The sequence below is a fragment of the Callithrix jacchus genome, chromosome 3, assembly GCF_049354715.1.
Source record: "Callithrix jacchus isolate 240 chromosome 3, calJac240_pri, whole genome shotgun sequence".
Classification (NCBI taxonomy): Eukaryota; Metazoa; Chordata; class Mammalia; order Primates; family Cebidae; genus Callithrix; species Callithrix jacchus.
This window is the reverse complement of record NC_133504.1, coordinates 6,089,911-6,117,737: the sequence shown is the minus strand read 5'-3', so window position 1 is coordinate 6,117,737 and position 27,827 is coordinate 6,089,911. Positions and strand designations below refer to the sequence as shown.

Genomic DNA, 27,827 nt, shown 5'->3' with positions numbered 1-27,827 from the left:
AGGAACGGAAACTCTCTCAAGGCACGGTGCTCTGGCAGTCAGTTGCTACTAAGGAGCTTGCTGAGGTACTGTGTTCGTTGAAAAGGTAGTAGTGAAAGTGGGAAAGGGGCACCTGACATCTTGAGCTTGCAAAACAGTCCCAGGAAGGTATAGAAGATGCGTTTTTAGGGAGCTGGACGTGCCTGGATTCTGTGCTAGCTGCCTCATCAGAGGTGTGGTTCTAGGAAAGGCAGGTACCCTGTCTGTGCCTCTACTTCCCTGTCCTTACAGTGGGGTAATAATCCTGCCTCCCACAGTGGGTGCTCAGTAAACCTCTCCTCTCTTCCCTGTGCCTTTCTTATGTCTCTTTCTCTCTCATTCAATTTATGATGCTAATTCAAGCTCAAATTCAATGTATTTTTTATTTTTTTTCTCTTCTTATGTTAAGTATGGTAGTGTTGGAAAAGCAGCAAAGGAGAAAGGACTTACAGAGTGTCTACATAAATTGCTTATGAGTAACACATAAACAAGGAACAATAAACTGCAGAAGGCCGCAGGAGGCCTCTGAGGAGGAAGGCCTCTCCATGCCTCACGTTCCGGTGCAGGGTGACCGGGGCTCTGTTTCAGTAACCCTTGTGCTCAAGGATGTAAGACCCCTTCGTGGCACTATGACGTAGCCAGACTTGTAGGCTCCTTGTAAGGCCCCGTTCCACCAGCCGCACAGAGATAACAGGCTAAAGAGAACCACATGTTCTTGTTTTGTGAAACTCCCAAATTGCCACTGTTATCAATCCTTAGGATGACACACCAGTTCCAGTCACTGATTCACTCCACCATCAGGTCGCCGTCTCCCTGTAGTTCAAAGTGATTGTAACCAATAAATAGTGTGGATGATCAGAGTTTGGGGCCTTCGCTGCCTCCTCCAGAGTAATGAGTGATGGCCCCTGGTCCCACTGTCTCTCTTAATCTGTCTTTTTCTCATTCCTTTGTCCCACCAAACACGGGGTACCCATGGGTGATGTAGGGCTGGTTCCCTACATAGTAGCTTCTTCTGGATATGGGTGGGGTGTGTGTGTGTGTGTGTGTGTGTGTGTGTGAGAGAGAGAGAGCCTTCCCCGAGAGTTTCTGATGTTTTTGATGCCTGTTTGCTTGCTGTTAATTTGTCTAAGTAACACAGGATGAGCCTGCTGTATTAGTTTTCTTTGCTGTGAAATACATTTCATACTAGAAGCAACACCTGTCTCTTGATCACACCTCTAGGTCTGGAGTCCAGCACAGGATGCATTGGCTCCCTGCTGGTTGTATCACAAGACTGCAGTCAGTATGTTTCCCAGACTGAGCTCTAGAGACTCAGTAAAACCCACTTCCCAGCTTATCCAGATTGTTGGCAGCATTCACTTCCTTTCGTCATGGAACTGAGGTCTCTGTTTTCTTGCTGGTTGCCTTCTTGGAATTGGAATCTTTCTGACTTCCTTTTGTACTACTGGCTAGCAAAAACGCCCGGCTTTTAGGTTAGGCCCACCCAGGAAATACGCCTATTTTAAGATCTACCGTGCCATATAATGTAGCTTAGTTGCTAGTATAAAATCCATTATACTCACAGTTCCAGGGATCCTGCAGGGTACACCACGGGGAGGGAAATCGCCTTAACAAATCTTCCTTCCACATTCACTCACCATGCTTTTTGTAAGTATCGATTTTGATGTTTCCCCCAAGGTTACAGAAGAGAATGGTGAGCAACTGCCATGTTACTTTGTCATGGTGAGCCTACAAGAAGTTGGAGGAGTGGAAACTAAGAACTGGACAGTCCCCAGAAGGCTCAGCGAGTTTCAGAATTTACACCGGAAACTCAGTGAGGTATGAGTACTCACCAACGCAGGATTCTAGAATTACTGCGGGAGAGCTTGTTTCGGGTTTTGCACATAAAAAACTGATTAATAGTCTTCCTTTGCTGTTTATACTAGCACAGTGGCATTTTCATCCTGACATTTGGAAATTTACTCACAGGTCAAACCATCTAGTGTAGCCATCAGGACAGATAATTGCCTGCTTTTCACTGTAAATTGCCAGTGAGCACGAGAGCTGGAAGACACCTGAGGATCATCTAGGTCTCTCAGGACCGGCAGCCTCAAAAGCAGCTGCTGGTTGTAGTCCATTGATGGTGGTGAAGCCAGTGTGAGTTGCAGCAGTAGAAAGAACCGGGCGCATTGGATTCTGTCACATACACAAGGGAGGCAGTGAGGTGCAGTGCTTGGAGCACAGCCTCTAGAACTAGACTCAGCTCTGAATCCCAGCTCTACCCTTCATGGCTGTGTGACCTGAGATACATGGATGGTTGGATGGATGGATGGATGGTTGGATGGATATTTTTTAGGATGGAGTCTTGCTCTTTTGCCTAGGCTGGAGTGCAATAGTGCGATCTCAGCTCACTGCAACCTCTGCCTCCCAGGTTCAAGCAATTCTCCTGCCTTAGTCTCCTGGGTAGCTAGGGTTACAGGTGTGCACCACCACACCCAGCTAATTTTTGTATTTTTAGTAGAGATGTGGTTTCACCATGTTGGCCAGGCTGGTATTGAACTCCTGACCTTAGGTGATCCATGCCACTTGGCCTCCCAAAGTGCTGGGATTTCAGGTGTTAGCCACTGCACGTGGCCTGACCTGGGATTTATCACTCACTTGCATTTTGCCTCTTTTTCCTTATTAGTGAAATCAAATACTAATAGTGCCTGCCTTACAGGTTGTTCCGGGAATGAAGGGATATATGTATATAAAGCATTGAGAAGACTGTGTGGCACATGGTAAACTTCATTGTGTTTTTGGTAGTAGCAGTTGTAGTAACGAGCACTGTTTCCTAGAACTTTGGTTTCAGTTTTATTTATGTATATGTATATATACATGTGAAGTACGGGTTGCAGTGTAGCATGCATTTCCTATTGTGGGTTTCGGTTAAAATGTTTGAAAGCCACCAATCTAAATCTTTTGTTTGACAGATGAGGGAAACTGATCCCAGAGCTTAACTGACTTGTCATAGGACATGTACACAGTGACCAAATCAAGATTATTAATAGAATCTTACTTTTGGATTATTCTTCCTACTTTTCCTGGGGAATTGCCATCTTCTCTAATTTTCCTTCTACTATGGGTTATTTCCGTTTTTCTCCTGCTCAGCGTGAACTGATACTGGTGAAACTGTAACTGTCAAATTGTCCAGCCGCTTGCTGCTTGTAGAAAGGAACAATCATAATAATAACAGCAAGAGCAACGTGTGATAAAAGGAAAGCGAGATTTTATTATCCATGCTAGCAAAGGGAGGAGTGGGCAAAATTATTTCTAAAAATTTCCACCCTCAGCCAATCGTGGTGGCTCACACTCGTAATCCCAGCACTTCGGGAGGCCGAGTTGGGTGGAATGCTTGAGCCAGGCCAACACGGTGAAACTCTGTCTCTACTGAAAATACAAAAAATTAGTTGGGCATGGTGGTGCATGCCTTTTGTCCCAGCTTCTTGAGAGGCTGAGGCTAAAGAATCACCTAAACCCAAGAGGTAGAGGTTGCAGTGAGCCAAGATCACGCCACTCCACTCCAGCCTTGGTGACAGAGCAAGACTTCATCTCAAAAAATAAACATTTCTACCCTTCAATTGTGGAGGGAACGCAGGGGATTTTAAAGAGAGGGTTTGGAATGCAGAAGAGGCAGCGGGACTAGGAGGTGTCAGGTGGCGTGACCTGCTATATGGCTCGTCTTGAATTATTGTTACATCTGGTGAAGTGGCTGGCACCATTGTGGCCAGAGGTGTCTGGTCCATATCAGGATCTGGCCCTCGAAGCATCTAAGGAGATAGATGACCAGATAAGGAGTGTGGTGTGCACTTAACAAGCATGTGGGAAAATAAATGTGCACAAAGCATGGGAGCATGGGATGGGGAAAAAGGTAGTGGAGGTTCACAGCACATTCCCAGCCTCTGTTTCAAAACGAAAGGAAACACATATGCAGCTTGTCTTAAAGTTACATCTTGAGATTAAGGAGGAAGGAAAACAAGTTTTAAACATGGTTTGAAGCCACGCTGCTCCTTTACAAAACCTCACAGGCACCTCTCAGACTCCTCCTCTGCAAAGGAGATGTGTGTTTTCTTTAACCTTATCTCCAGAGTGATTTTTCAGCCTGTTTTCATCACTAGATACTATAATTTCTTCAACTGCTTTTTAAGGATAGTGACCACAACTGAGCGTCATGCACGCTGCGTTTCTCAGATGGCCTTTGGTCACCTTAACAGTGTGGAAAGCCAACATTTATCTCAACATGACAATGAATTTTCCCCAGAGTTGTTGAGTAAAATTGATGCTACAGAAAAACGTGTTGTTTTCTCTGTGACAAAGTATTGTGAAACCAGAGTTTAGTATCAAAACAGGAGGAAAAGGAGTTGAGGGAAAATTTGGAAAGAAAGTGTCTTTGGAAAGTAAAACTAACTTAGACGGTCAGAAGAATTACATGGGAGCATTAAAAGGAACAAACATGAAAGTCTGGGCCTGTCCCCTTTGTCGTCTTTCCTTCTCTCTGGACTGATGGCCGAGCTCTTCCCTTACCCCTGCCCTTTCCTGTGCTGTGAGTTTTCCTGTTGTGAGAACCCTTCCTGTCAACAACGGACAGGAAGCACCTTTTTGGGAACTTAGTGATTTTGGGAACTTCCCTTCTAACTCTCACTGACTGTTTCATTTCTCTAAAATTTCATAGAGCTGTTATAAGGATGAAATAATACATGCTATGCCTCTAGCTCAGTGTCTGGTAGAAGGGAGGACTTAATACAGTTCATACTATGAATACATTTTGTTAATCTGCAGTTTGCCACTGAGAGGCAGTAATAAGGCTGGGAGTGGTGGCTCCTGCCTGTAATCCCAGCACTTTGGGAGGGCGAGGCAGGAGGACCACTTGTATCCAGGAGTTTGAGAGTGGCCTGGACAAAAAATTTAAAGTTTGAGAGTGGCCTGGTGGCACGTGCCTATAGTCTCAGCTACTTGGGAGGCTGAGGTGGAAGAATCGCTTGAGCCTGGGAGATCAAGGCTGCCATGAGCCGTGATCACGCCACCGCACTCACCCTGGATGACAGAGTGAGACCCTGTGTCAAAAAAAAAGGCAGTGATAGAGCTACAACCCAAGATTCCTTTGTTTCCATTGTTTTCTTTTGTTAACTTTAGCTTTTCACAGAGATGTTATAAACACAACTCCTCTAGGTGAAATACTTTCTGTGAGCTGTTTCCATTTGTCGCATCATGTGCCGCTCTGCATGGTGTGCAGATCCCGCATACCAGCCTGGCCTCGTGACTTCCCAGCACCCAGGGATCTGTAGGTTTGGGGACGTGCTTTAGCTTCTTCCATCAAAGCTTTCGTTCCTCCCGATTCTTCCAGCCTGATGAAAACGGGTAGGTTTTTACCTCAGGGGAACAAGTACAGGAGGAAGATGTTTGGTTTGTTCTAATTATTTTTCTAAATCTTTTTGTAAGATTAAACTGTAACTTCAAAATACTAATATTTTCCTTTTCCCCCCGCAGTGCGTCCCTTCTTTAAAAAAAGTCCAGTTGCCTTCTCTTAGCAAGCTGCCTTTCAAATCTATAGATCAAAAGTTTATGGAAAAGTCAAAGAATCAATTAAATAAGTTTTTACAGGTAAGCAAGTGAAGAATGTGGGCTATGAGAGAAAAAATAGTTATTTGGGGTTAAATTGCCATTGTTCTGAGAGCTTGAAGTTTGCTTTTCGTTCTCACAAGCCATGCCAGATGCTAAAAACAGTTTTTTTAATTAACATAAATATATATATATACACACACGTAAGTGTATAACTGTCTCCATTCACAAACTGAACACATCCATTTAACTAGCCCCCATTCAAACAAACTGATTATCACCAGCAGCCCCCAGCTTCCTCCCATCACTGCAGCCCCACCAAAGGTTAACTGCTGTCCTGACTTCCAGCAAGATTAGTTACAGGTGTCTTTGAACTTCATGTAAATGGAACCGTATAGTGTTCCTTCCTTTCTGATGACTTTCACTCGTTCATTTCATAGGACTTGACTATAGTGTCATCTTAGTTGCAGGTGACTGATTTTCGTTGCAGTGAGAGGTCTTCATTGTATGAATATGCTGCATCCAGATTCATTCCGTTGTTGACGAGCCACTCTGAGGTTTACACGGAGTGCTTCTGTAAACTTCTAGTCCTTGTCTTTTGGCAGATATGTCAGCTGATGCCAGAGATTAGGATGTTTCTGTTTTTCATCGTGGTCATAGCAATTTTCACACTCTCCCCAGTAAGGGTTCTGATTGCTCTGCATCCTCGCCGACACGTATTTTTTGTCGTCTTCTTCTTAACCATTTTGGGTGTAGTGGTATCTCATTGTGTTTTGGGGTTGTTTTTTGTTTTTTTAAGACAGAGTCTTGCTGTGTTGTCCAGGCTGGAGTGAAATGATGTGATCTCGGCTCACTGCAACCTCTGCCTCGAAGGTTCAAGTGATTTTCCTGCCTCAGCCTCCTGATTAGCTGGGATTACAAGCGCATGCCACCACACCTGGCTAATTGTATTTTTAGTAGAGACAGGGTTTCACCATGTTGGCCAGGCTGGTCTCGAACTCCTGACCTCAGGTGATTTGCCTGCCTTGGCCTCCCAAAGTGCTGGGATTACAGGCGTGAGCCACTGTGTCCGGCCTCATTGTGGTTTGATTTGCATTTCCCTGATGGATAATGCTGTTGAGTACCGTTCTGTATGTTTACTGGCCTACCTGGATAGTTGTTTTGGGTGAAGTGTCTGGTAAAGTTGTGTCTCCCTTTCTATTGTGCTGCTGCTCATCTTTTCCTCTTGCTTTATGGGTTCGTCTGCGTTCTGAATATGAGTTCCTTGTCAGATCTTATATGCTACAAATATTGTCCCCTCTCTATGGACTGCCTTTTCCTTAATGATTTCTCTTAACGAACATAGTTCTCAATTTTAATTAAGCCCACTTTATTATTTTTAAAATTTTATTTTATGGTTAATGCTTTTTGTGCCTATTAAGAAATCTTTGCCAACTCCAAGGCCCTGAAGCTATTTTCTTAACTTCCTTTAAACACTTTGTTATTTTCTGTCGTCTGGTTTTAAATACTAAGGCCAGACAAAGGCATGCTATCCTCGGTAGCAACCACTGTTTTCTTTTGCTGCACCATCTATACTCAGAGGATAATTGTTAATCACACCATGGAGCTTAAAGTCCTGAAGTTCTCAGAGGCGTGGAACTTTGCCTTACTGCTTCTGCAGTAGAAGCTAGGAATTCTGAGACTTAAAAAAAATGCTTTGCCTATTTGTATCCTTTAAAGAATTCTTTAATCTTTAAATTGGCATTGTACTTGTACACGTTTATGAGGTACAGTTTGATGTTTTGATATATGTATATGTTATGATCAAATAACAGTAGCATATCCATCACCTCATACATACATATATGTATATATGTATAATTTTTTTTTTTGAGACAGACTCTTGGCTCTGTTGCCCAGGCTGGAGTGCAATCACACAGTCTCAGCTCACTGCAGCCTCCGCCTCCCAGGGTCAAGCAGTTCTCCTGCCTGAACTCCCCAGTAGCTGGGATTACAGGCTCACACCACCATGCCTGGCTAATTTTGGTATTTTTAGTAGAGACAGTTTTGTCATGTTGGATAGGAAGGTCTCGAACTCCTGACGTCAGGTCACCAATCTGCCTGGACCTCCCAGAGTGCTGGGATTACAGGTGTGAGCCACTGTGCCCAGCCACATTTATCATTTCTTTGTGGTGAGAACATTAAAAAACCTTTCTTCTAGCTCTTTTTTGATATATAATACCTTTATGTTAACCATGGTCACCCTACTGAGCAGTAGAGCACCAGAACTTATCCTCCTGTGAAATTATAACTTTCTAGCCATTGGCCAGTCTCTCCCATCCTTTCCTCCCCAGTCTCTGGTCTCAGTAGATGAGGTTGTTTTTTTTCCGATTACACAGATGAGTAAGATCATGCAGTATTTGTCTTTCTGTATCTGGTTTGATACTTGATGTCCTCCAGCTTTATTCATGTTGTTGCGATTGACAGGATTTCATTCTTCTTTATGGCTGAAAAATACTCCATCAGGTATACCGGGGGTGTTCAATCTTTTGGCTTCCCTGCACCACAGTGGAAGAAGAATTGTCTTGAGCCACACGTAAAATACATTAACACCAACAATATCTGATGAGCTTTAAAACAAAAAAATCACAAGAAATTCTCATAATGTTTTAAGAAAGTTTACAGATTGGTGTTGGGCCACATGCAGCCCGCAGGCTGCGGGTCGGACAAGCTGGATGTACGTATGCCGCATTTCTTTATTCATGCATCTGCTGGACGCCTAAGTTGATTCTGTGTCTTGCCTCTTTGTTGTGACTAGTGCTGCGGTCAACGTGGGACTGCAGATCTCTCTCTGACACACTGATTTCATTTCCTCTGGATATATATCCAGTAGTGACATTGCTGGATCATTTAGTAGCTCCATTTGTAAGTTTCCGAAACGTCTCCATACCACTTTTCTCAATGAATGTATTAATTTACAGCCCCACCAGTAGTGTACAAGGGTTCCCTTTTTTTCGTATCCTTACCAACACTTCTTTTCTTTTGTCTGGCATGAGGTGGTGTCTCCTGGCTTTGATTTATAGTTCCCTGATTCGTGATGTTGATCGTTTTTTCATCTACCTGTTTGCCATTTTCATGTTTTCTTTTGAAAAGTGTCTATTCAAGTCCTTTGCCCACTTTTAAATAGGATTATTGTGTTTGTGTGTTTTGCTGTTGAGATGTTTGAGTTGTTTTCCATAATAAATGAATATAGTTTAAGGCCAACGATTTCCATCCATAAGGATTTCCCTACTAATATACTGATTATGTTAACTTTGAGACTTACCATTAATATCATATCCTGCTATTTTGTAAAGTAATGTTACAGAGTAGATTAATGAAATCAAGATAGGAGGAGAATATCTTGCTCCTTCTGATCCACCATCACATACAAGTTGAACTGACCATTTAATTCTGAAAAACAAGGACTGTCTGCAGGATTCAGGGACAGGAGGGCAGTAGACGCACTGCCCATCCCCCTTAATCTCCTCGGTGGCGATGGCAGGGCCTGCCCACCAGTAGGCTAGTCTTCTGCAGGGTACAGGAATGCTGATGGTGCTCATCCCCAGGGTACAGGAATGGGGATGGTGCTCATCCCCAGCGTGGCAGTATTGGGCCCTCTCAGAGGTGATTTTTTCTAGGGAGGGTCATAATGTTTGTCAAGTCATTTGCTGTCTAAACAAACAGGACGTTGCCATCTTGGACCAACCCCTCTGGACTAGACCTGAACCTCCCCCCACCAGCCAGCTCTGTCATCAGAGCCATAGCTGGCTCCTGAGTGTTCCATCTCTCTATGTGGCTGATAGTTCCTGTAGGTTTACTTATTCCTAAACCCAATGTCTCATATACTAGATGTGTAAATATTCTGTGGTCACATTGTTAATTCTGCTGTCTTACTACAGCACTTGCTTGTACCTAAATCACCTTGATTTATGTTCTGATTTCCTCTCTCCTAAGGCCAGGTAAGTACACACAGAACTTTGGGAACTTTCCAATTTGAGGGCCAGTAGAAAATGTTCTATAATTATGTAAACGCACACTGCCTAGAAAGTGGCAGCACAGAGAAATGAAACTGTTACCTGGCAGGCAGTGCCACCATGTGATAACTCAGAGTTCTTTTTTTCAGCTGATGTTCAAAGTCTGAACATAACCATAAAAGGGCAGTTTAGAGGGATCCATGTGAAATTTGCAAAAATTTAAGTTGGTCAAACAGATGAGTGAAAGTCGTCTTTCAAAAGTCGTAGCACCTGCGATCTGTGAGCTGTATGCAAAGTAGGAATGTTTTGGCCAGGCACAGTGGCTCACGCCTGTAATCCCAGCACTTTGGGAGGCCACGTTGAGTGGATCACGAATGAGGTAAAAAGATCGAGACCATCCTGGCTGACATGGTGAAACCCTGTCTCTACTAAAAATACAAAACTAGCTGGGTGTGGTGGTGTGCGCCTGCAGTCCCGGCTACTTGGGAGGGTGGGCAGGAGAATTGCTTGAATCCGGGAGCTGGAGATTGCCGTGAGCCAGAGATTGCGCCACTGCACTGCAGCCTGGTGACAGAGCGAGACTCTGTCTCAGAAAAAAAATTTGCAAAGTGGAGTGAGGTCCTCTGTCTGCATGGTTATCTCCCATGAGCAGAGTGATTTGGGCACTACTAGTTAACCTCGAGAGGATTGTTCGCTCTTCAGATCATTAAGAATTGATCTTACATAGTTTGTTTCCGGGGAAAAGGAAGTGGTTTTGGGTTCAGAAGTCTGAGGAAAGTACATTCATCACAGTCAGCTCTGCCTCGCTTGCCTTTGCTTACAGTAGTTCCCGGCCGCACGGATGGTTCCCGCACCGGAGCAGCTAATCCTCTTTCTTCCACAGAATCTGCTTTCAGACGAAAGACTGTGTCAGAGCGAAGCACTTTATGCCTTCTTGAGCCCTTCTCCTGACTACCTCAAGGTTATTGATGTGCAGGGGAAAAAAAATTCTTTTTCATTATCCTCATTTTTGGAAAGACTTCCTCGCGACTTCTTCTCCCACCAGGAGGTGAGCCATCTAAAGGGTGAACCACTTTTGTAGCGTATTTCAGCAGATACTAAGCTCATGCTCCTCACGGGGGAAAGCCAGTTCCTCCAATTTCAGTTATTACAGTCACAGTTTGAGGCATCTGCTTGTAATTCTGTATCTTAATTTTTCCAAGTGACTTGCAGGGGAGGACCGAGGGGTTTTACCACTTCGGAGTTGGTAAGTGAAATACGAGTAGGAAGTTCTGCAGGAGCTCGCTCCACAGGGGGGCTCCAGTCCTCAGGTCTGGAGAGGCAGAGTGCAGGCCGTCGTGGGAGGGTGCAGGGGGTTCACGCTGAAGGTGCAGGAGAGGAGGGTGGGTGTGTTTATGGAACAGGCTGGAGGTTGTTGGCCTGGACCGGAGGGTTTGTGCCGTGCTCTAATGGAAGATTAGGTACAGCATAGAAGTGGGGAGGGGCGAGGTTCCTGCAGGGCTGAGAGTTTAGGCTGTGTTCTCAGGTGTGAAGAAGCATGAGAGATGATCTGGCAGTGGTATGTGGATTAGGGAATGGATAGACAGAGCCTCCAGAGCTTTCGATCTCATGTTCCGGACCCCAGACTTCTCTCCAGAGTAGGCTGTGCACTCCTGTGCGCACCATGGGGACCCCTGGCCTGGCCTCCTAGCAAATTGCACAGGACCACCTCTGAAATGTGGTTTCTCCTCAGCCCATTGCCAAATGCCACTGCCTCTTCATCGGAGGCTGCTTCACGAGTTTGAACAGAGGAACTGACGGTGAAAAGGAGCACGCTGCTCTCCTGCATTCTCAGCTGGGGCGGAAGTCAGCATGTCCCACCGAGCACACCCACGCCCGCTCCGGTTCACATATTTACCCACATCCCCCAAGCATCTCCCACCTCTTTCCTTCATGTGTCTGTCTGTACTTGGCTGGCTTACCTGTCTCACCTCGCTTTTATTCCTGAACCCCTGGAGTTGACATACGGCTCAGTCACTCTGTGAAGCGACTCTAAAGGTGCTAGTGGCTTCCTCTCAGTCTTTACCTTTCTCAGCCCCTTTGAGGCGTTTGCTGTTTGCTGGACTTCTGTGATGCTCTGAGTTTTTAGGGAGCTCCTCCAGCCTCTGTGACTTCCCTGTCCCTTCCTCTGCTTGCCTAATATAACTATCTCCCAAAGACCTGGCTGGGCCTGCACTTCAGCTCTTACCTGTATGCAGACATTGCAGTGCACATCCTCAGCTGCCTTCCAGCACCTAATGTTTACACCTCTATGACAGCACTTCATCCAGCCCTATCGTAACATCTGCCCGTGTGTCTGTCTCCCCAGAAGGCAGTGGGCACTGAAGTCTAGAGCCGCATCATACTCATCTGCCCGTGTGTCTGTCTCCCCAGAAGGCAGTGGGCACTGAAGTCTAGAGCCGCATCATACTCATCTGCCCGTGTGTCTGTCTCCCCAGAAGGCAGTGGGCACTGAAGTCTAGAGCCGCATCATACTCATCTGCCCGTGTGTCTGTCTCCCCAGAAGGCAGTGGGCACTGAAGTCTAGAGCCGCATCATACTCATCTGCCCGTGTGTCTGTCTCCCCAGAAGGCAGTGGGCACTGAAGTCTAGAGCCGCATCATACTCATCTGCCCGTGTGTCTGTCTCCCCAGAAGGCAGTGGGCACTGAAGTCTAGAGCCGCATCATACTCATCTGCCCGTGTGTCTGTCTCCCCAGAAGGCAGTGGGCACTGAAGTCTAGAGCCGCATCATACTCATCTGCCCGTGTGTCTGTCTCCCCAGAAGGCAGTGGGCACTGAAGTCTAGAGCCGCATCATACTCATCTGCCCGTGTGTCTGTCTCCCCAGAAGGCAGTGGGCACTGAAGTCTAGAGCCGCATCATACTCATCTGCCCGTGTGTCTGTCTCCCCAGAAGGCAGTGGGCACTGAAGTCTAGAGCCGCATCATACTCATCTGCCCGTGTGTCTGTCTCCCCAGAAGGCAGTGGGCACTGAAGTCTAGAGCCGCATCATACTCATCTGCCCGTGTGTCTGTCTCCCCAGAAGGCAGTGGGCACTGAAGTCTAGAGCCGCATCATACTCATCTGCCCGTGTGTCTGTCTCCCCAGAAGGCAGTGGGCACTGAAGTCTAGAGCCGCATCATACTCATCTGCCCGTGTGTCTGTCTCCCCAGAAGGCAGTGGGCACTGAAGTCTAGAGCCGCATCATACTCATCTGCCCGTGTGTCTGTCTCCCCAGAAGGCAGTGGGCACTGAAGTCTAGAGCCGCATCATACTTTGAACTGGGCCCTGCTGATACGCAGATCAAGAACTGGGACTAGCTGAAGGAAAGAATAAAAGCTTCAGCCACAGCTTTCAAAATAACTAAATTACTTTAAAATGCATGTTTGTTAAAAAAACAAAAACGTGAATTTAAAATTATTTACTTCATGCTGTTTTAAGGGAGTGAAAACTTAAAAAAATTAAGTTAAAAGCCTTAGTTTTGAAATTCAAAATGGTTAGAAAACCGTTTTATTGTCTGTTAATTCATTGATTATTAATACACTGACAGATTTTTTTAGATTAGCTTATTTCGAACCTTGAATAAGGCTCTAGAATCAGGCTTTTCTGATTCTTTCCTCTGTGTTGAGAATGGATAGGTTTCTGCATGAAAACTGAGGAATAAAGGCTAGAATATGAGCCGATAGTTTGGAATCTACACTGGAAGAGGGAGAACCACCACCAGTTTTCTTGGATAAGTTACCTGTTTCCTGTGCCTTTGCTGTATTCCCAGGAGGAGACAGAGGAGGACAGTGACCTGTCAGATTATGGTGATGATGTGGATGGGAGGAAAGACGCCTTGGCTGAACCATGTTTCATGTTGATTGGGGAGATTTTTGAACTTCGAGGAAGTAAGCTTCTTTGTTATTATTAGTGGTATCTGCTAGTAAAGCGGTATGCAAAATTGAACACGCACCCGCATTTAATATCCCTTTATGGCTGAAATGCATCAGACGTGTGTTTATTTTCAGGCATCCATTCATTCAGCATTTCTTTTTAAGAGCCAACCAGGGCCAGGCGCAGTGGCTCACGCCTGTAATCCCAGCACTTTGGAAGGCGGAGGCGGGGCGGATCAGGAGGTCAAGAGATCAAGATCATCCTAGCCAACGTGATGAAACCCCATCTCTACTAGAAATACAAAGATTAGCTGGGCGTGGTGGCACGCATCTGTAGTCCCAGCTACTCGGGAGGCTGAGGCAGGAGAATCGCTTAAACTCGGGAGGTGGAGGTTGCAATGACCCAAGATGTTACCACTGCACTCCAGCCTGGTGACAGAGCGAGACTCTGTCTCAAAAAAAGAAAAAACGAGCCAGCCAGATACTGTGTTACATATACAACCTCAGGACAAATATGATCTCTGTCCTAACGTAGCGTAGCATCCCGATTTACGCTGCACCATGTTGCTCTGACCACAGAGGGTTAGAATCCTGCACATCTATTTTTATGTGACTTGGCTGGCTTCATTGCCTTATCACTAAAAGTTATACAGAAAATTATTTTGTATAGCACAGGACAAACCCTGTTGTTAAAAGTGACTTTTGGTGTTAGGATAATTCTGTGGCCGAGGAATGCCTCCACCCCATTTTCCAGCTACCTTTTTCCTCTTGAGCGGTAGTTCTTCATGGAGGGAGGGAGGGACATACGGTGATGTCTGAAAATGTTTTTGATTGTCGTAACTTGGAGCACAGCTAGTGGGTAGAGTCTGGGACGCTGCTAAGCGTTCTGCAGTGCTCAGCACAGCCTCCGCAGCAGTTCTCCTGCCCCAGATGAGTAGTGCTGAAGCTGAGAAGTCCCGCTCTAGTGATGCTCCTCAAGGGGCGATGTAGGTACAAGAAACAGTCGTAAAATGGGGGTCAAGTTCTGTTTCCGTAAGAGTTGTACAAGTGCTGCCCCCTGGAAACATTACCGTGGTGAAAGGTAAACTGGACTACATGGCTTAGTGTTGAGCCTTGAATAGGACTTAATACTACTCTCTGTCCACATGTTCACGGCTCCCAACACTCTCAATCTTGTGATGAGTATACTTTGTCACACTGACTGCCTCGAAGAGGAAGCAGATGAGAAGAGCAAGGGTTAGTAAGAGTCAGTGATGGTCCCAACCAGCCAAATAGTGCAGTGTGGCTATCCTGGGCTCTGTATATTCACATTAGCAGCTTTTCCCTTGAGGCAAGGAAGTAGGCCACCAGTTGGTCTCACACAGGAAATGGGGCTATGGATCCCTTCTCATTTATAAATCCCTTAACATGTCACTTAAAGAATTATTAACAGAGAGAAACATGTCTTACGTGTCTTTTAATCTTCACTATCTACTACAATGCCTGATGTGTGGTACGTGATCGATAATGCCTGGATAGACGCACCGATGAGTGAATAGGCAAGAAAAATGTTAAGTCCCAGAATGAACTCTCCTTGGTCACTGACCTTTCTCTCCTTTTGAGCCAAAGTTAAGAGGATATGTAATGTCAGTCATCTAACACTTTGAGAGCATATGTTTTAGATACAGCTCTGTAGGGAAACAAAAACATCAGACACAGATTCTGCCTTCAGTGAATTCACAGAATAAGGTGTGCAAAAGTGTAATTCACATTAAGCAATAGACAAAATTAAATTCTAAAGTGCAGCTGGAGATTTACATAATTTAGCATAATTACAATAATGAAAAATTGGAACTAAGATAAATTTTAGTAATGGGAGATAACTTATTTAAGAAATATCTGTGTCATGGAATATCATCTAAATATGAAAAATCCTTTCAGATAAAACCTAGTAGCCTTTCAATATTTGAGACACTTTAAGATATATACAGCGATGTTTAAGTTGATTTAATATAGACAAAATTAGTAATCCACCTAAAGTCTGACTCTTCTTTGGCAAAAGGTGGCCCATTAAATCATGAGTCTCCCCAGTTTCCTGTACAGTTGATAGGAATAGGGACACTATCCTAGCCTTCGTCATTGATAGGAATAGGGACACTATCCTAGCCTTCGTCATTGATAGGAATAGGAACACTATCCTAGCCTTCGTCATTGATCTTGTGTTTGCTGTTGGTACAGAGCTTAGGAGACATGGTAGGTGTGTCAGAGCCAGTTTTGGCTGGAGCAGGGCTCCTAACCTTGTCCGCAGCATGTGCTTCCTCCATCTGTGCCTGCTCAGAGCATACTTGCTTTTGCTAGTGGCATTTCAGAGGGAATAAATAGAACATCATTTATAATGAGATGAGATCATTTGCTGCCAGCAGAATCCTAATGCTGCTGCAGCTGCCTCTGTGGCTTTGAACAAATAAACCTTTGGAGTAATGGCGTGTGTGTGTGTGTGTGTGTGTGTGTGTGTGTGTGTGGTGGGGGTGGGTGTTGGGGATTGGGGAAGGTGAGGGAAAAGTAATAGAGTAAATTTTGTAATAGAATAATAGAGAAAATTTGTAGCAAAATGACTTTTCATTTCTGCTCCAGTATACCAAAAGGGACCAGTAATACTCCTGCCCCCTTATTTTAAAAAATAACCACTTGGTTGTCAGGTCTCTTCCTAGAGTTGCACTTGTCCTCAGACCCTCTAGGTATGAGCTACTTCTTTCCTGCCCTAGAAAGGCAAAGTGAAGTTATCATCACTGACAGACATGCTCATCCCAGCCTAAATGCCAGCCTAAAATGAACAAGTGTACGTGCTTGGCAGCATTCCAGCTAATTCCACCAAAAAGTTTCAGACATTTTTGAGGTATGGTTCCTACTCCAAGACTTGACATGAAGGATTCATACTACTTTAACAGGTTATGTTGAGCCATTAAAAAAAATTAGAAATGGCTTTAGAGTGTATTAATGTCTGGTACCAAGTCTGTGTTTTCTATGATTTTTTTCTTTTTTTGAGACAGAGTTTCACTCTTGTTACCCAGGCTGGAGTGCAATGGCGCGATCTCGGCTCACCGCAACCTCCGCCTCCTGGGCTCAGGCAATTCTCCTGCCTCAGCCTCCCGAGTAGCCGGGATTACAGGCACACGCCACCGGTTTTCTATGATTTTTATTTGTGTGGTTGCCCTTGTGCAGACATGTCTGTGAATTTGCCATTGTTAGTTTTCCTTAGTGGGTGCAAGTGTTGAACTCTTGGCTCCGTTATGACTGAGTCTGAGTTTCTCATTTCCTCATATGTCAGTAGCCAAACACTTCAACGGATGGAGGTGAATATATAAATGAAGATTTTGGTTTAGGTTCCAATTTGTAGACCTAAAATATCCTCATAGCATTTCTTTGCCATCTGTTGGTTTATGTTCATTTTCTATACCTACAAACATGTGTCCCTATGTTAATAATAAAAGCTTAGATCATCTGTAGAACCCTTCACAGCCTTTTTCACACACATGGAAGGAAAGGCACATGTTAATACCATCTTTTCCAGATGACGGTTCAGAGGAGGTGACTTACGCCCTGCTGCTATGGGGGTGGCACAGGAGACTGCCAAATTCATTTCTCATCCAGGGTCCCGGCTCGTCACCATTCATAAAAGTACACAGTGATCTGCAAACTGCTTCAAATGGGAACAGTTAGACCCGTCGGTTCATTAATATTTCAAAGTAGTTGACTATAGGTGTTTCTCATTCAGCAGTTCAAAAAGTGTGTTCAGCTAGCCAGACAGAAATCTAAAATAGGAACTACACTGTGTGCTGGTGGAAAACAGACATGTTGTCAATACCCCAGGGACAGATGAAGTACTCTTTCCACTTAGAGCACAGCTGTTGGGAGGCATTGAAACACTGTAAAAAGCCTGGTTTCATCTCATCAGTTGCTTAGTAGAAAATGAAACCCTAGTCAGAAGAGCTTTCCTGAGCAGAGTCTTTGCTACCCTAGACTCAGATTCTGCAGATGTCATAGCCTCGACTTGAGGTCAAGACTCAAATGATCTTAAGTGTTAAGATTTATGTTTTGTACAGCTGTGAAAATGTCCCAAATTGTGATACCCTGTGATAAAAAATTTTCCTCTGGTTTCTATTTTAGTGTTTAAATGGGTGAGAAGAACATTGATTGCCCTCGTTCAGGTCACTTTTGGAAGAACCATCAACAAGTGAGTTGTATGAGATTAATATTTGGGGCCGAGGCGGGTGGATCACGAGGTCAGGAGATCGAGACCATCCTGGTCAACAAGGTGAAACCCCGTCTCTACTAAAAATACAAAAATTAGCTGGGCATGGTGGTGTGTGCCTGTAATCCCAGCAACTCAGGAGGCTGAGGCAGGAGAATTGCCTGAACCCAGGAGGCGGAGGTTGCGGTGAGCCGAGATCGCGCCATTGCACTCCAGCCTGGGTAACAAGAGCGAAACTCCGTCTCAAAAAAAAAAAGAAATTAATATTTGGATCCATGCCCTACTCTTTGCCTTGAGAGTCAAGTTACCTTATGATCCAGCAGCCAGTGATTTAACTGAAAATCTTTTCTCTCAGCTTTTCTGATGTGATTCTAAGATTGGATAGGAGAGTAGATTTCTGAAAGAATTTCTCCCACAGAATGCATGGCAGATTAGATAAGAAAAGCTTGAGCTCCTTCCACATTCTGGCTGGCGAGGGTCAGGAGGTGTGTTCTGTAAAGCTCCCTTTGATTATGATGACTCGTTTAAGCGTCTTGGATAGAATGTTTTTATTTCAAATAATGAGAATCAGTTCAAGGTTTAGACTCTAAGCCAGAAGGAAAGTAGGATGAGCATCACATGGCAGGCAAAGTTTACTTAGAGGAAAATAGATACCATGTACTAAGGTTTTAGAGTTGTGTAGCACTGAAGTGCTAATTCTTCTTATTAGTTAATATCTGAGTGTCCATTGGGGCATGTGTGTGGCCCTGTCATCTAGCACTATTATGAGCCAGATGTATGTTCTAAACCATATTATATTATCCATATACATAAAGGGATTATATATGTATACAGGTTTTTCACGGAGTGTTCTAATGTTGCTCATAAAAAGTGACCCACAGTCCGATCATTTATGAAAATGCTGGGTTTGTAATTGGGAACTAACTCATAGTCAATTAATACTAGTTTCTAAGAAATTATTGGAATTTTTCATAACTACAAAGTCATGTAGCCAATAGAAGTTGAATAGAATTATTTAGATCCATTTAGGCCTGAAGAGGGGTCTTAGAGATTAGTCTGACTCCTCATTTTGTTGGCAAAGAAGCAGAACCAAAGAGATCAAGAAACTTGTCTGAAGTCACCAGACCAGTTTGGCAGACCTAACCTGGCCTCCTGCCCTGGTGCCTGCTTCATCTCTGTGCTGGGATTTGGAAATACAGTTATCAAGATCTTTTATATGGTAACTCTATACCCAGGATTCTTCACGAGATAAACATTATGATTTCCTGCAGAATAAGAGTCAACTTGTAGAAAAAATTTTTTTCAATCACTTTTTCGTATAACAAAATAAGCTTTAAGGTGAAATTATCAACTTTTCCCAAGTGAAAGATTTAGTTGCCACACATAGTTTTATCATATAAAGCTTATAAATTTTTATAGGAAACATTGTAAAGAACATTTGCTATTCTTTTTTTATATTTTCCTTGTGGTCAGAAACCAAAGTTTACTTCTAAGGTTTAAAAAAAAAAATTGTTTTAGTTGGCTGGGCACAGTGTCTCATGCCTGTAATCCCAACCCTTTGGAAGGCCAAAGCGGGCAGATTGCTTCAGCCCAGGAGTTCAGGACCAGCCTGGGCAACATGATGAGACTCCATCTTTACGGAAATTTTTTAAATTAACCAGATGTGGTAGTATGTGCGTGCCTGTGATTTCAGCTCCTCAGGAGGCTCAGGCGGGAGGACTGCTTGAGCCCAGGAGGTCAAGGCTGCTATGAGCTACTGCATTCCAGCCTGGATGAAAGACTGAGACCCTTTCTCAAAAAAAAAAAGTTTTAGTTGCCCATCAGAGGCTTGTTTAGTTGACCTTAGTATCATAGGCTTTTGTTTTACTCAGAAAAAATGGCCTGTTTAATTTTTTGTCTTAGTCTAAGGCAAACCTCTTTTGTACTGATCAGCCTTAGATAAAGAAATTCCCGAAAAAAAAGGCCAGGCGCCGTGGCTCACGCCTGTAATCCCAGCACTTCAGGTGGCCAAGGCAGTTGGATCAGTTGAGGTCAGGAGTTTGAGATCAGCCTGGCTAACATGGCGAAACCCCGTCTCTACTAAAAATATAAAAATTACACGGGCATGGTGGTGCATGCACCTGTAATTAAAAGAAATTCCCAGGATGGTCTTCTCTTTCTCAGTTCTCAAGACTTGCTAATTTATTTTCCTTTTCAGTTTCAGCAAATCATGCATACTTTCCTCACCCCTATTAATTATAAAATGAGCAGCTACGGGTTGTGAGTGGTGGGTACATCAGGCAGTTATTTCATGGGGATGGAGAAGAGGCACATGGAGAGGATTTCCAGGCTGTTCATTTCAGTGGGCTTTTCATCAGGTACAGAATCATGGAGCACATGGCTCTTTGCTATTTTTGTCTTCAGCAGATGATGACTCATGAAATTAAGCAGGAGCGCAGTGTGTGTCTCTTGCCTTGTAATTAAAATGTCACATGCTAGAATTGCTTCCAAAGCATCGGACAGATTTCAGCTGATAGAAGGATCTAAATTGGTTAAAAAAAAAAAAATACTTAGATGATGACCTTTATTAAGAGTCACTTCCTAATCTCAAATTGTAAACTGAAATTTTAGGAAGGTAGGCAGGCAGGTCAGCAGATTCTCTCTTAAACCACAAGTTCCATTAAACTAATAAACTTCTGTGGTCTAGATTTGAATTGCACAGTTCCAAGAAATGTAGAGAAGAATATAGGAGATGTGCAGTTGCAGACTGTTAGATACTGTGAGAGATAACAGTGTGGTTGACTCATAGTGGAGTTCAGATGTACATTCAGTAGTGACCCACTGCTATCTGCAAAGCATCGGACTTGAAACATCTGTTTCAGATCCTATTTCTGAAAACCTCATACTGTCCTTTTAAAATTCTGGTTGGAAGCTGGATTCTTAAAGGGCTTTTTGATTTATTATTATTCATGAATGGAGTTTGAAATTGGATGTCTTTCTGGCACAGATAGTCTAAGATGATTCTTTTCCCCTTTTCAGTGGAGACACTTTCTTCTCCCAACCTCACACTACTCTTGGGCTCTTTGAACTGTGTGTAGTTGTCTCTTGACAGCAGAGGACCTGTAACTGGTTAGAATTTGGCTGCTGACTAAAGAAATGGGGTTGTATGGAAGACCTGGGTGACCAAATAAAACGTGGAACTGCAAGTCAAATGCCTGCCACCCAATTTTCATTCTTGTGGAATTTTGAAGTTGACCAGATAGCAGTGTGTCTTTGAAAGGAACTGTCTTTTTTTCTACCCTCATGGGCATGTGAAGTGCTTCATCTGGATCCGAGTATCCTGCCCAGCATTATCTGCCATAGCAGCACTAAAAGACAGCTGTGGAAAGCCTGGTCCTCCTGCAGGACTTCAGGATCTCAGGGAGGTTTTCCAGACCACTTCTGACACTCTTTAAATGGAGTTATGTCTTCACCTGATAACACTTCATGGAAATGTCGCAGTCTTCAGACAAATCAGTCTCTCAGTTCTTGTCTTTGTAGATTGAAAGGTGCTACACAGCCAGCATTTGGAGAAGTTAGTGCCCCTGACAAAGTGAGCTCCAGGAGTACACAGTCATGCAGTATTACCAAAGTGAAACAGGTCTGGAGCAGGCTCACCCCTGTAATCCCAGCACGTTGAGAGTCCAAGGCAGGTGGATCACCGGAGGTCAGGAGTTCGAGACCAGCCTGGCCATCATCTCTACTAAAAACACAAAAGTTAGCTGGGCCTGGTGTCACACGCCTGTAGTCCCAGCTTCTTGGGATCGCTTGAACCCAGGAGGCGGAGGTTGTAGTGAGTGGAGATCCTGTCACTGCACTCCAGCCTGAGTGACAGAGCGAGAGAGACTACATCTCAAAAATAATAATAACTTTCAGAACCAGAGTTTAAAAATCCAATTCCTCGTCTATTTATCAATCACTTAGATCAGGCTGTATCTTAACCTTCCCATTGATAAGTGCCATTTGAGCACAGAGTACACAATTTTTAAAAACCTCATCCAAGAAATCTTTTTCTCTTAAAAGACAAATCCGGGACACAGTCAACTGGATTTTCAGTGAGCAAATGTTGGTTTACTACATCAGTGTTTTCCGGGATGCTTTTTGGCCAGATGGGAAGTTGGCACCACCGACCACGATCAGAAGCGCAGCGCGAAGTCGGGAAATCAAACAGAGAGCACAGCAAAAGCTGCTTGAGAACATTCCAGGTGAGGCCTGGGCTGTCACCCTGAAGAGCATAGAGGTCGTGAGGGAGTGTTAACCCCACTGGGGTGTTTTTCATTTGTCTTGCAGGAAACATTCTTTACAATGAAAAAAATGCATCATACTCTTTTTTTTCTTTTTTTTTTGAGACGGAGTTTCGCTCTTGTTACCCAGGCTGGAGTGCAATGGCGCGATCTCGGCTCACCGCAACCTCCGCCTCCTGGGTTCAGGCAATTCTCCTGCCTCAACCTCCTGAGTAGCTGGGATTACAGGCACGTGCCACCGTGCCCAGCTAATTTTTTGTATTTTTAGTAGAGACGGGGTTTCACCATGTTGACCAGGATGGTCTCGATCTCTTGATCCACCTGCCTCGGCCTCCCAAGTGCTGGGATTACAGGCGTGAGCCACCGCGCCCGGCCCTGGATCATACTCTTTTAAACCATGTTTTGTCACTTGCTAAGAAGCTATACTGAGAATCTTAAGAACTTGAAAAATGTTTTAGAATAGATAATAAATTTTGTATTTTAGAATTCCTGCTAAAGTATAGTGTTTTGAGAGATTAATTTTTAGCAAAATACTAACATTTTAATTATTAAAATTCGTAGTTGCAAAATATTAAAATTGTAACTTGTATAAATGCCTTATATTGAAAAATTCTCTCCTGAAGCATTTGAGAGAACTGAGGGTTCGTGTTTCTCATGCCCCGTGTCTTTATTGATTGGATGTGTGCAGTGTTATATTCCTTTCACTAGAGAGCCATGCCCTGAGAACTTTATCAACAGCAGCACAGAATATAAACTTAATTTTTCAGATATGCTTCAGAGCCTTGTTGGACAGCAGAATGCCCGCCATGGTATAATAAAAATATTCAATGCATTGCAAGAAACAAGAGCCAACAAGCATCTGTTATATGTGAGTAAATTAAAGCTCGGGGGTTTCTGTTTCATTTTGTCTGCTTCTTCATTTGGTTGGAAGAAACATCGACGCCCGTGGCTGCAGCACTCGGGTTCTCACGTACTAGTCGTCCCCCTTGCCTTTTTTTTTAGACAGTTTTGCTCTTTTCCCCCAGGCTGAAGTGCAAGGGCATGATCTCAGCTCACTGCAACCTCTGCCTCCTGGGTTCAAGTGATTCTCCTGCCTCAGCCTCCTGAGTAGCTGGAACTACAGGCACCTGCCACCACACCCAGCTAAATTTTATATTTTTAGTAGATACGGGGTTTCACCATCTTGGCCAGGGTGGTCTCTAACTCCTGACCTCAGGTGATCCGCCCACCTTGGCCTCCCAAAGTGCTGGCATTACAGATGTGAGCCACCTCGCCCATTCTCCCTTGACTTTTGATACAACATTGCTGCATAACTGCTTGGTTTTCCCAGTCATCTCTTTGATTATAGTTAACAATATCAAATACTGTTTGAGAGTTATTTGTTTACTGAGATAATTTCAGACCTAAAATTAGATTTTTCTCTTAGATGCAGGTATCTATTTCGAATAAACCCTTGGAGAAAAAAACACATTTTTCTACTTCTTTTCCTTCTTTCTTGGTTCAGGTGCTGATGGAACTGCTGCTAATTGAACTGTGTCCTGAGCTGAGAACTCATTTAGATCAACTTAAAACTGGTCAAGTTTGAGACTGCACAAATAAACCACCAGAAAAATGTCTGTGTAATAATAGACATGAAACATTTTCCTCTTTTCCACAGAGGGCCTGAATGAGAACCATACTGATTTCTGTTTTGGTCACCTCCCTCTAGTTTTATGTGAAATAAGCAGAATTGGGGAGGACGGGACTTATGCTGTGGTAGGCAACAGAAAAAAACTCATTGATTTTTATTTAATATAAATACTTTAAAGAACAACATACTAATTGAAATACAAACGTTAATATGTGAGAACTTAGGAAGTATTTTAAATATTTATGAGAAGATTTTGTTTTAAAATGAACTATGAATATTGTACAGTTATTTCCTCACTGAGGATTGTGAACATTCTTACATTATTTCATGTGTATTGAAGAACATTGTCGTGCAATGCTTTGTGTAAAGTTATTGTGAAGATTTTATTGTCTTTATTTTTACCAAAGATTTCCCATAGTTTGAGCATTCAAAGCAATAAAATACAAAAATGAATCACAGCACTCTATGATATTTAAGATACTTATATCTCAAAAAAACAGGTTGAAACTCTACAGGCAGTTCAAACATTTATCGAATGCCTTTTTATAGAAAACACTATGCACTTAACTACATCTGCAGGGACGTTTTTAAAGTTTGCTGCCTTTCTCCAGACAAGAAATAAATATGTGAAATATATGATTCTTAGTGAGCAGAAAGAGCCAGTTAGTGCTTGAGGAGAGGCATTAGGGCTGGGCATGGTGGCTCACACCTGTAATCCCAGCACTTTGGAAGGCCGAGAGGCGGGTGGATCACGAGGTCAAGAGATCGAGACCATCCTGGTCAACATGGTGAAACCCCGTCTCTACTAAAAATACAAAAAATTAGCTGGGCATGGTGGCGCATGCCTGTAATCCCAGTTACTCAGGAGGCTGAGGCAGGAGAATTGCCTGAACACAGGAGGTGGAGGTTGTGGTGAGCCGAGATCGCGCCATTGCACTCCAGCCTGGGTAACAAGAGCAAAACTCCGTCTCAAAAAAAAAAAAGGCATTAGGGAGGAGGGATGGAAGCTGACCCTGGGAGTATGGGCTGGACTGAGACGGGGTGGGGGGGAGGGGGAGGGGTGGAAAGAGGAAGACGCAGCCCCTTCAGGGACTTGGTTGTGTCATCGAGCCCTTTAGACCACAGGGGCATTTGGGGAGATCTGGAGTAGAGATTTATGTTGTTATTGATACTGGGGCCATGGACAAGTACTTAATTTTCCTGGTTTCATCATCTATTATGCAATGATAATAGCTTCCCCTCTCTAATCCCCAAGAATATTGAAAACAAAACAGTTAAAAGGTGAAAATGCAGTTTGAGTCACTGAAAGATACCATATACCTGGGTGCATAACGCATGCCAGATTACATACGTGTAATATATGCACCATACCTGCAAACTTCTTGATAAGAAACAAGTTCCGAAAGGTAAATGATTAAAAATTGGTAAGCCAAAATGTTATCCTTAAGATTTTTTTAGTTATTGCTTTTTTACCCTTTTTTCAAACTATGATATTTGACACTTAAAAGAAATACCCAAAGTTGGCTATTGATGAAAATTATCCTTCAAAAGACCATAGAAAAGACCAGAAAAAATACATTCAAGGAAGAGAAGAATGTGAAGTTGTCAAGTCCAAAGAACTTACCATAAAACAATTATTAGAAATGTCCACTTTCGGCATGATTCTATGCTGTCACTTAAACTGCAGCTGTTAGGATTGCAAATGAGAAAGATCGCTATTCTTTTGTCTCCTCTATGTTAACGATAAATTGTTGTTTTTCCATGAGATACCAGCTATAAGGAAGCTTAGAGAAGGCGTGGGTGTGTGTGTGAGGGAGAGAGAGAGAGTAATGTTAGAGGTCACCACACTCACAGGTGAAGGGATTTACTGCTGTCCTCCGCAGTGGGAAACTGCAGGGGCTCACTTGTGCCAGAGCATCAGCTTTACAGTAACTACGGTAAACTGGAATTTTAAATTCCGCATTGGATTTATGGAAAACATTTAAGCACAGCATGTTACCATGTATGGCGTATGTCCAAGTTTATGATTTCTGAAACCCATCTTTAAAAAATGCTCTTTACTTAGGGCCAATTTTTTATTATGTTCCTATTTTAAGATTCTTTTTTTTTTTTTTTTTTTTTTTGAGACAGAGTTTCCCTCTTGTCACCCAGGCTGGAGTGCAATGTCGCGATCTTGACTCACCGCAACCTCCGCCTCACGGGTTCAAGCAATTCTCCTGCCTCAGCCTCCCAAGTAGCTGGGATTACAGGTGTCTGCCACCACACCCAGCTAATCTTTGTATTTTTAGAAGAGACAGGGTTTCACCATGTTGGCCAGGCTGGTCTTGAACTCCTGACCTCAGGGGATCTGCCCACTTCTGTCTCCCAAAGGCTGAGATTACAGGAATGAGCCACTGTACCTGGCTAAGATTCTTAAAGGTTCTTAAAGAATCTTTAGGAACTGGATTAAGTGTGGAAAAGAATACTAGTTGGGAAATTGGATCTTACATGGATGGTATTGAGAAAGAGATTTGAGAGAAATACGTGACCATTTGAGGATATCTCAAACCTGAATCTGTTGAAATTTCTTCCCTTAATATAAAGACAAAATGAAGTTCAAGCAATCTAGACAAGCCAGAACATAAAGCTAGAGCACATAACGCCATTCAGCAGCTCTTGGTGACTGTCACCTCCATATTAACTGCATTTTCCCATTTACTAAAAAAACCTTGTTTAAATCCACTGTCAGGATGGCTGCGATTATCAGTTATTTTATCAGTTGATAAAATAGGGATAGTCAGGATATCTTCAGTATGTGTCTTTGTTTCACAAATGAATAGCCTTGTAGAATCTTAGTGTTTTTACTGTCACCTTTTGCCTTCATAGACGTAATCTATATAAGGAAAACCTTTTGCTAACTTAACAATATTTAGTTGTGGTTCTTGTTGATGATTTCATTGAGGTTTTTTCCAGAGTGTTTTAAAAATGTAGAAAATGAGCTGAAGCAAAAAGAAATGACTTGCTTTATCTTATCAGTATTTTCATATAGCAATTGTTTTACTCATTAAATTCCGATCCTTGAGAGAAGATTTGGAGGTCAGAGTCTAAAGCCCTGTCTTATAACCCACTTTTTTGAAGTTTATGTAATAAATCAGCCAATGGTTTATGAAGCTTTTTAAGAAGAGAGAGGTCTCAAAAGACTTCGTGCAGTTTTAGCTTTAGTAGCCTCAGGACAGAAATGCTACCCACTCTTACTTAAGTTTCTTTACATTTTTTTACCCTTATTTAGTTTTGTGAATTTGCATTTAAAAATTTTAAATGACTAAAACAAAATTCAAATGTTATTATTCAAAATTCACAAAACTAAGTGACAAATTTAAAGAATTAAACTTTCAAATGATGGCTTTGAATAAGTTTGTATCATTTCTACTTCTGAACTTATGAAACCAAAGCTATACTAAGTCTTTTTAGAGATTCGGTATTAAAGAAAGGAAAAAGATAGTTGCTTTATAGAATGGTTTTGATACTTGATATTGTCTAGGCCAGTCTGTAGGCTAAGAGGTGGACCTTTGAGGATTCTTCCAGCAATTTGACCCTGTATCTAGGTAAGTTGCAAAACTTAATAGTGTACAAATTCAAGAACGAAGTAACATGTTACCCGTAAAATACCCAGGATAGTGTAGTTTGCAATGTGCAAAATAGGCCAACATAGCTACTGTAAAAATGCACACGTCGTAAGGTGTTAGCATGGATGATCTTGGTTGAAATACACTGTGGTCTAAATTCTTTGATGAATAAGTAAAGAGTGAAGTTCATCCGCCAGTGCAGGATTCAGATGACAAGCCTTAAAACCAAAAAGAATCAGATATTTAGATACATTCTAATTGTTTGAGTCCTTTCTTTTTTTAATTCATTTCAGAATAGTAGGCCAGGCACAGTGTCTCACGCCTGTAATCCCAGCACTTCGGGAGGCCGAGGCAGGCAGATCATGAGATCAGGAGATTGAGACCATCCTGGCCAACATGGTGAAAAACACACCTAAAATACAGGTCTCTATTAAATATAAAAATTACCCGGGCCTGGTGGTGCATAATCCCAGATGCTCGGGATGCTGAGGCAGAAGAAGAGCTTGAACCAGGGAGCCGGAGATTACAGTGAGCTGGGATCACGCCACTGCACTGCAGCCTGGTGACAGAGTGAGACTCTGTCTCCAACAAAAAGAAGAGTAAAGTACAGTGAAT

The 27,827-nt window shown here is 43.2% G+C and overlaps 2 protein-coding genes across 11 annotated transcripts in view; one reads left to right on the top strand and one right to left on the bottom strand.

Moving 5' to 3' along the window:
- The window catches only part of SNX25 (sorting nexin 25), a 159,190-nt gene extending 135,122 nt beyond the window's left edge, over positions 1-24,068 (top strand). For 5 of the 8 annotated variants that reach the window (XR_013532756.1, XM_035292529.3, XM_078366136.1 and 2 more), the window contains 8 exons: positions 1,696-1,836; positions 5,524-5,637; positions 10,474-10,638; positions 13,382-13,499; positions 17,631-17,697; positions 21,757-21,938; positions 22,745-22,845; positions 23,482-24,068. Coding sequence is in view for 7 of the 8 variants with exons in the window: in XM_035292529.3 (XP_035148420.1) it covers positions 1,696-1,836; positions 5,524-5,637; positions 10,474-10,638; positions 13,382-13,499; positions 17,631-17,697; positions 21,757-21,938; positions 22,745-22,845; positions 23,482-23,562 (969 nt within the window). In the remaining variant the exon portion in view is untranslated. Of the gene's footprint in view, positions 1-1,695; positions 1,837-5,523; positions 5,638-10,473; positions 10,639-11,937; positions 12,110-13,381; positions 13,500-17,630; positions 17,698-21,756; positions 21,939-22,744; positions 22,846-23,481 lie in introns of those variants that run through there. The other 3 variants (XM_078366134.1, XM_035292528.3, XM_078366135.1) reach the window with 2 other exon arrangements.
- A 1,911-nt stretch (positions 24,069-25,979) lies between these two features.
- The window catches only part of LRP2BP (LRP2 binding protein), a 39,513-nt gene continuing 37,665 nt past the window's right edge, over positions 25,980-27,827 (bottom strand). For all 3 annotated transcript variants that reach the window (XM_035292520.3, XM_078366153.1, XM_078366154.1), the window contains one exon: positions 25,980-27,430. In XM_035292520.3, coding sequence (XP_035148411.1) covers positions 27,365-27,430 — 66 coding nt within the window. In that variant the 3' untranslated portion in view covers positions 25,980-27,364. The remainder of the gene's footprint in view (positions 27,431-27,827) is intronic.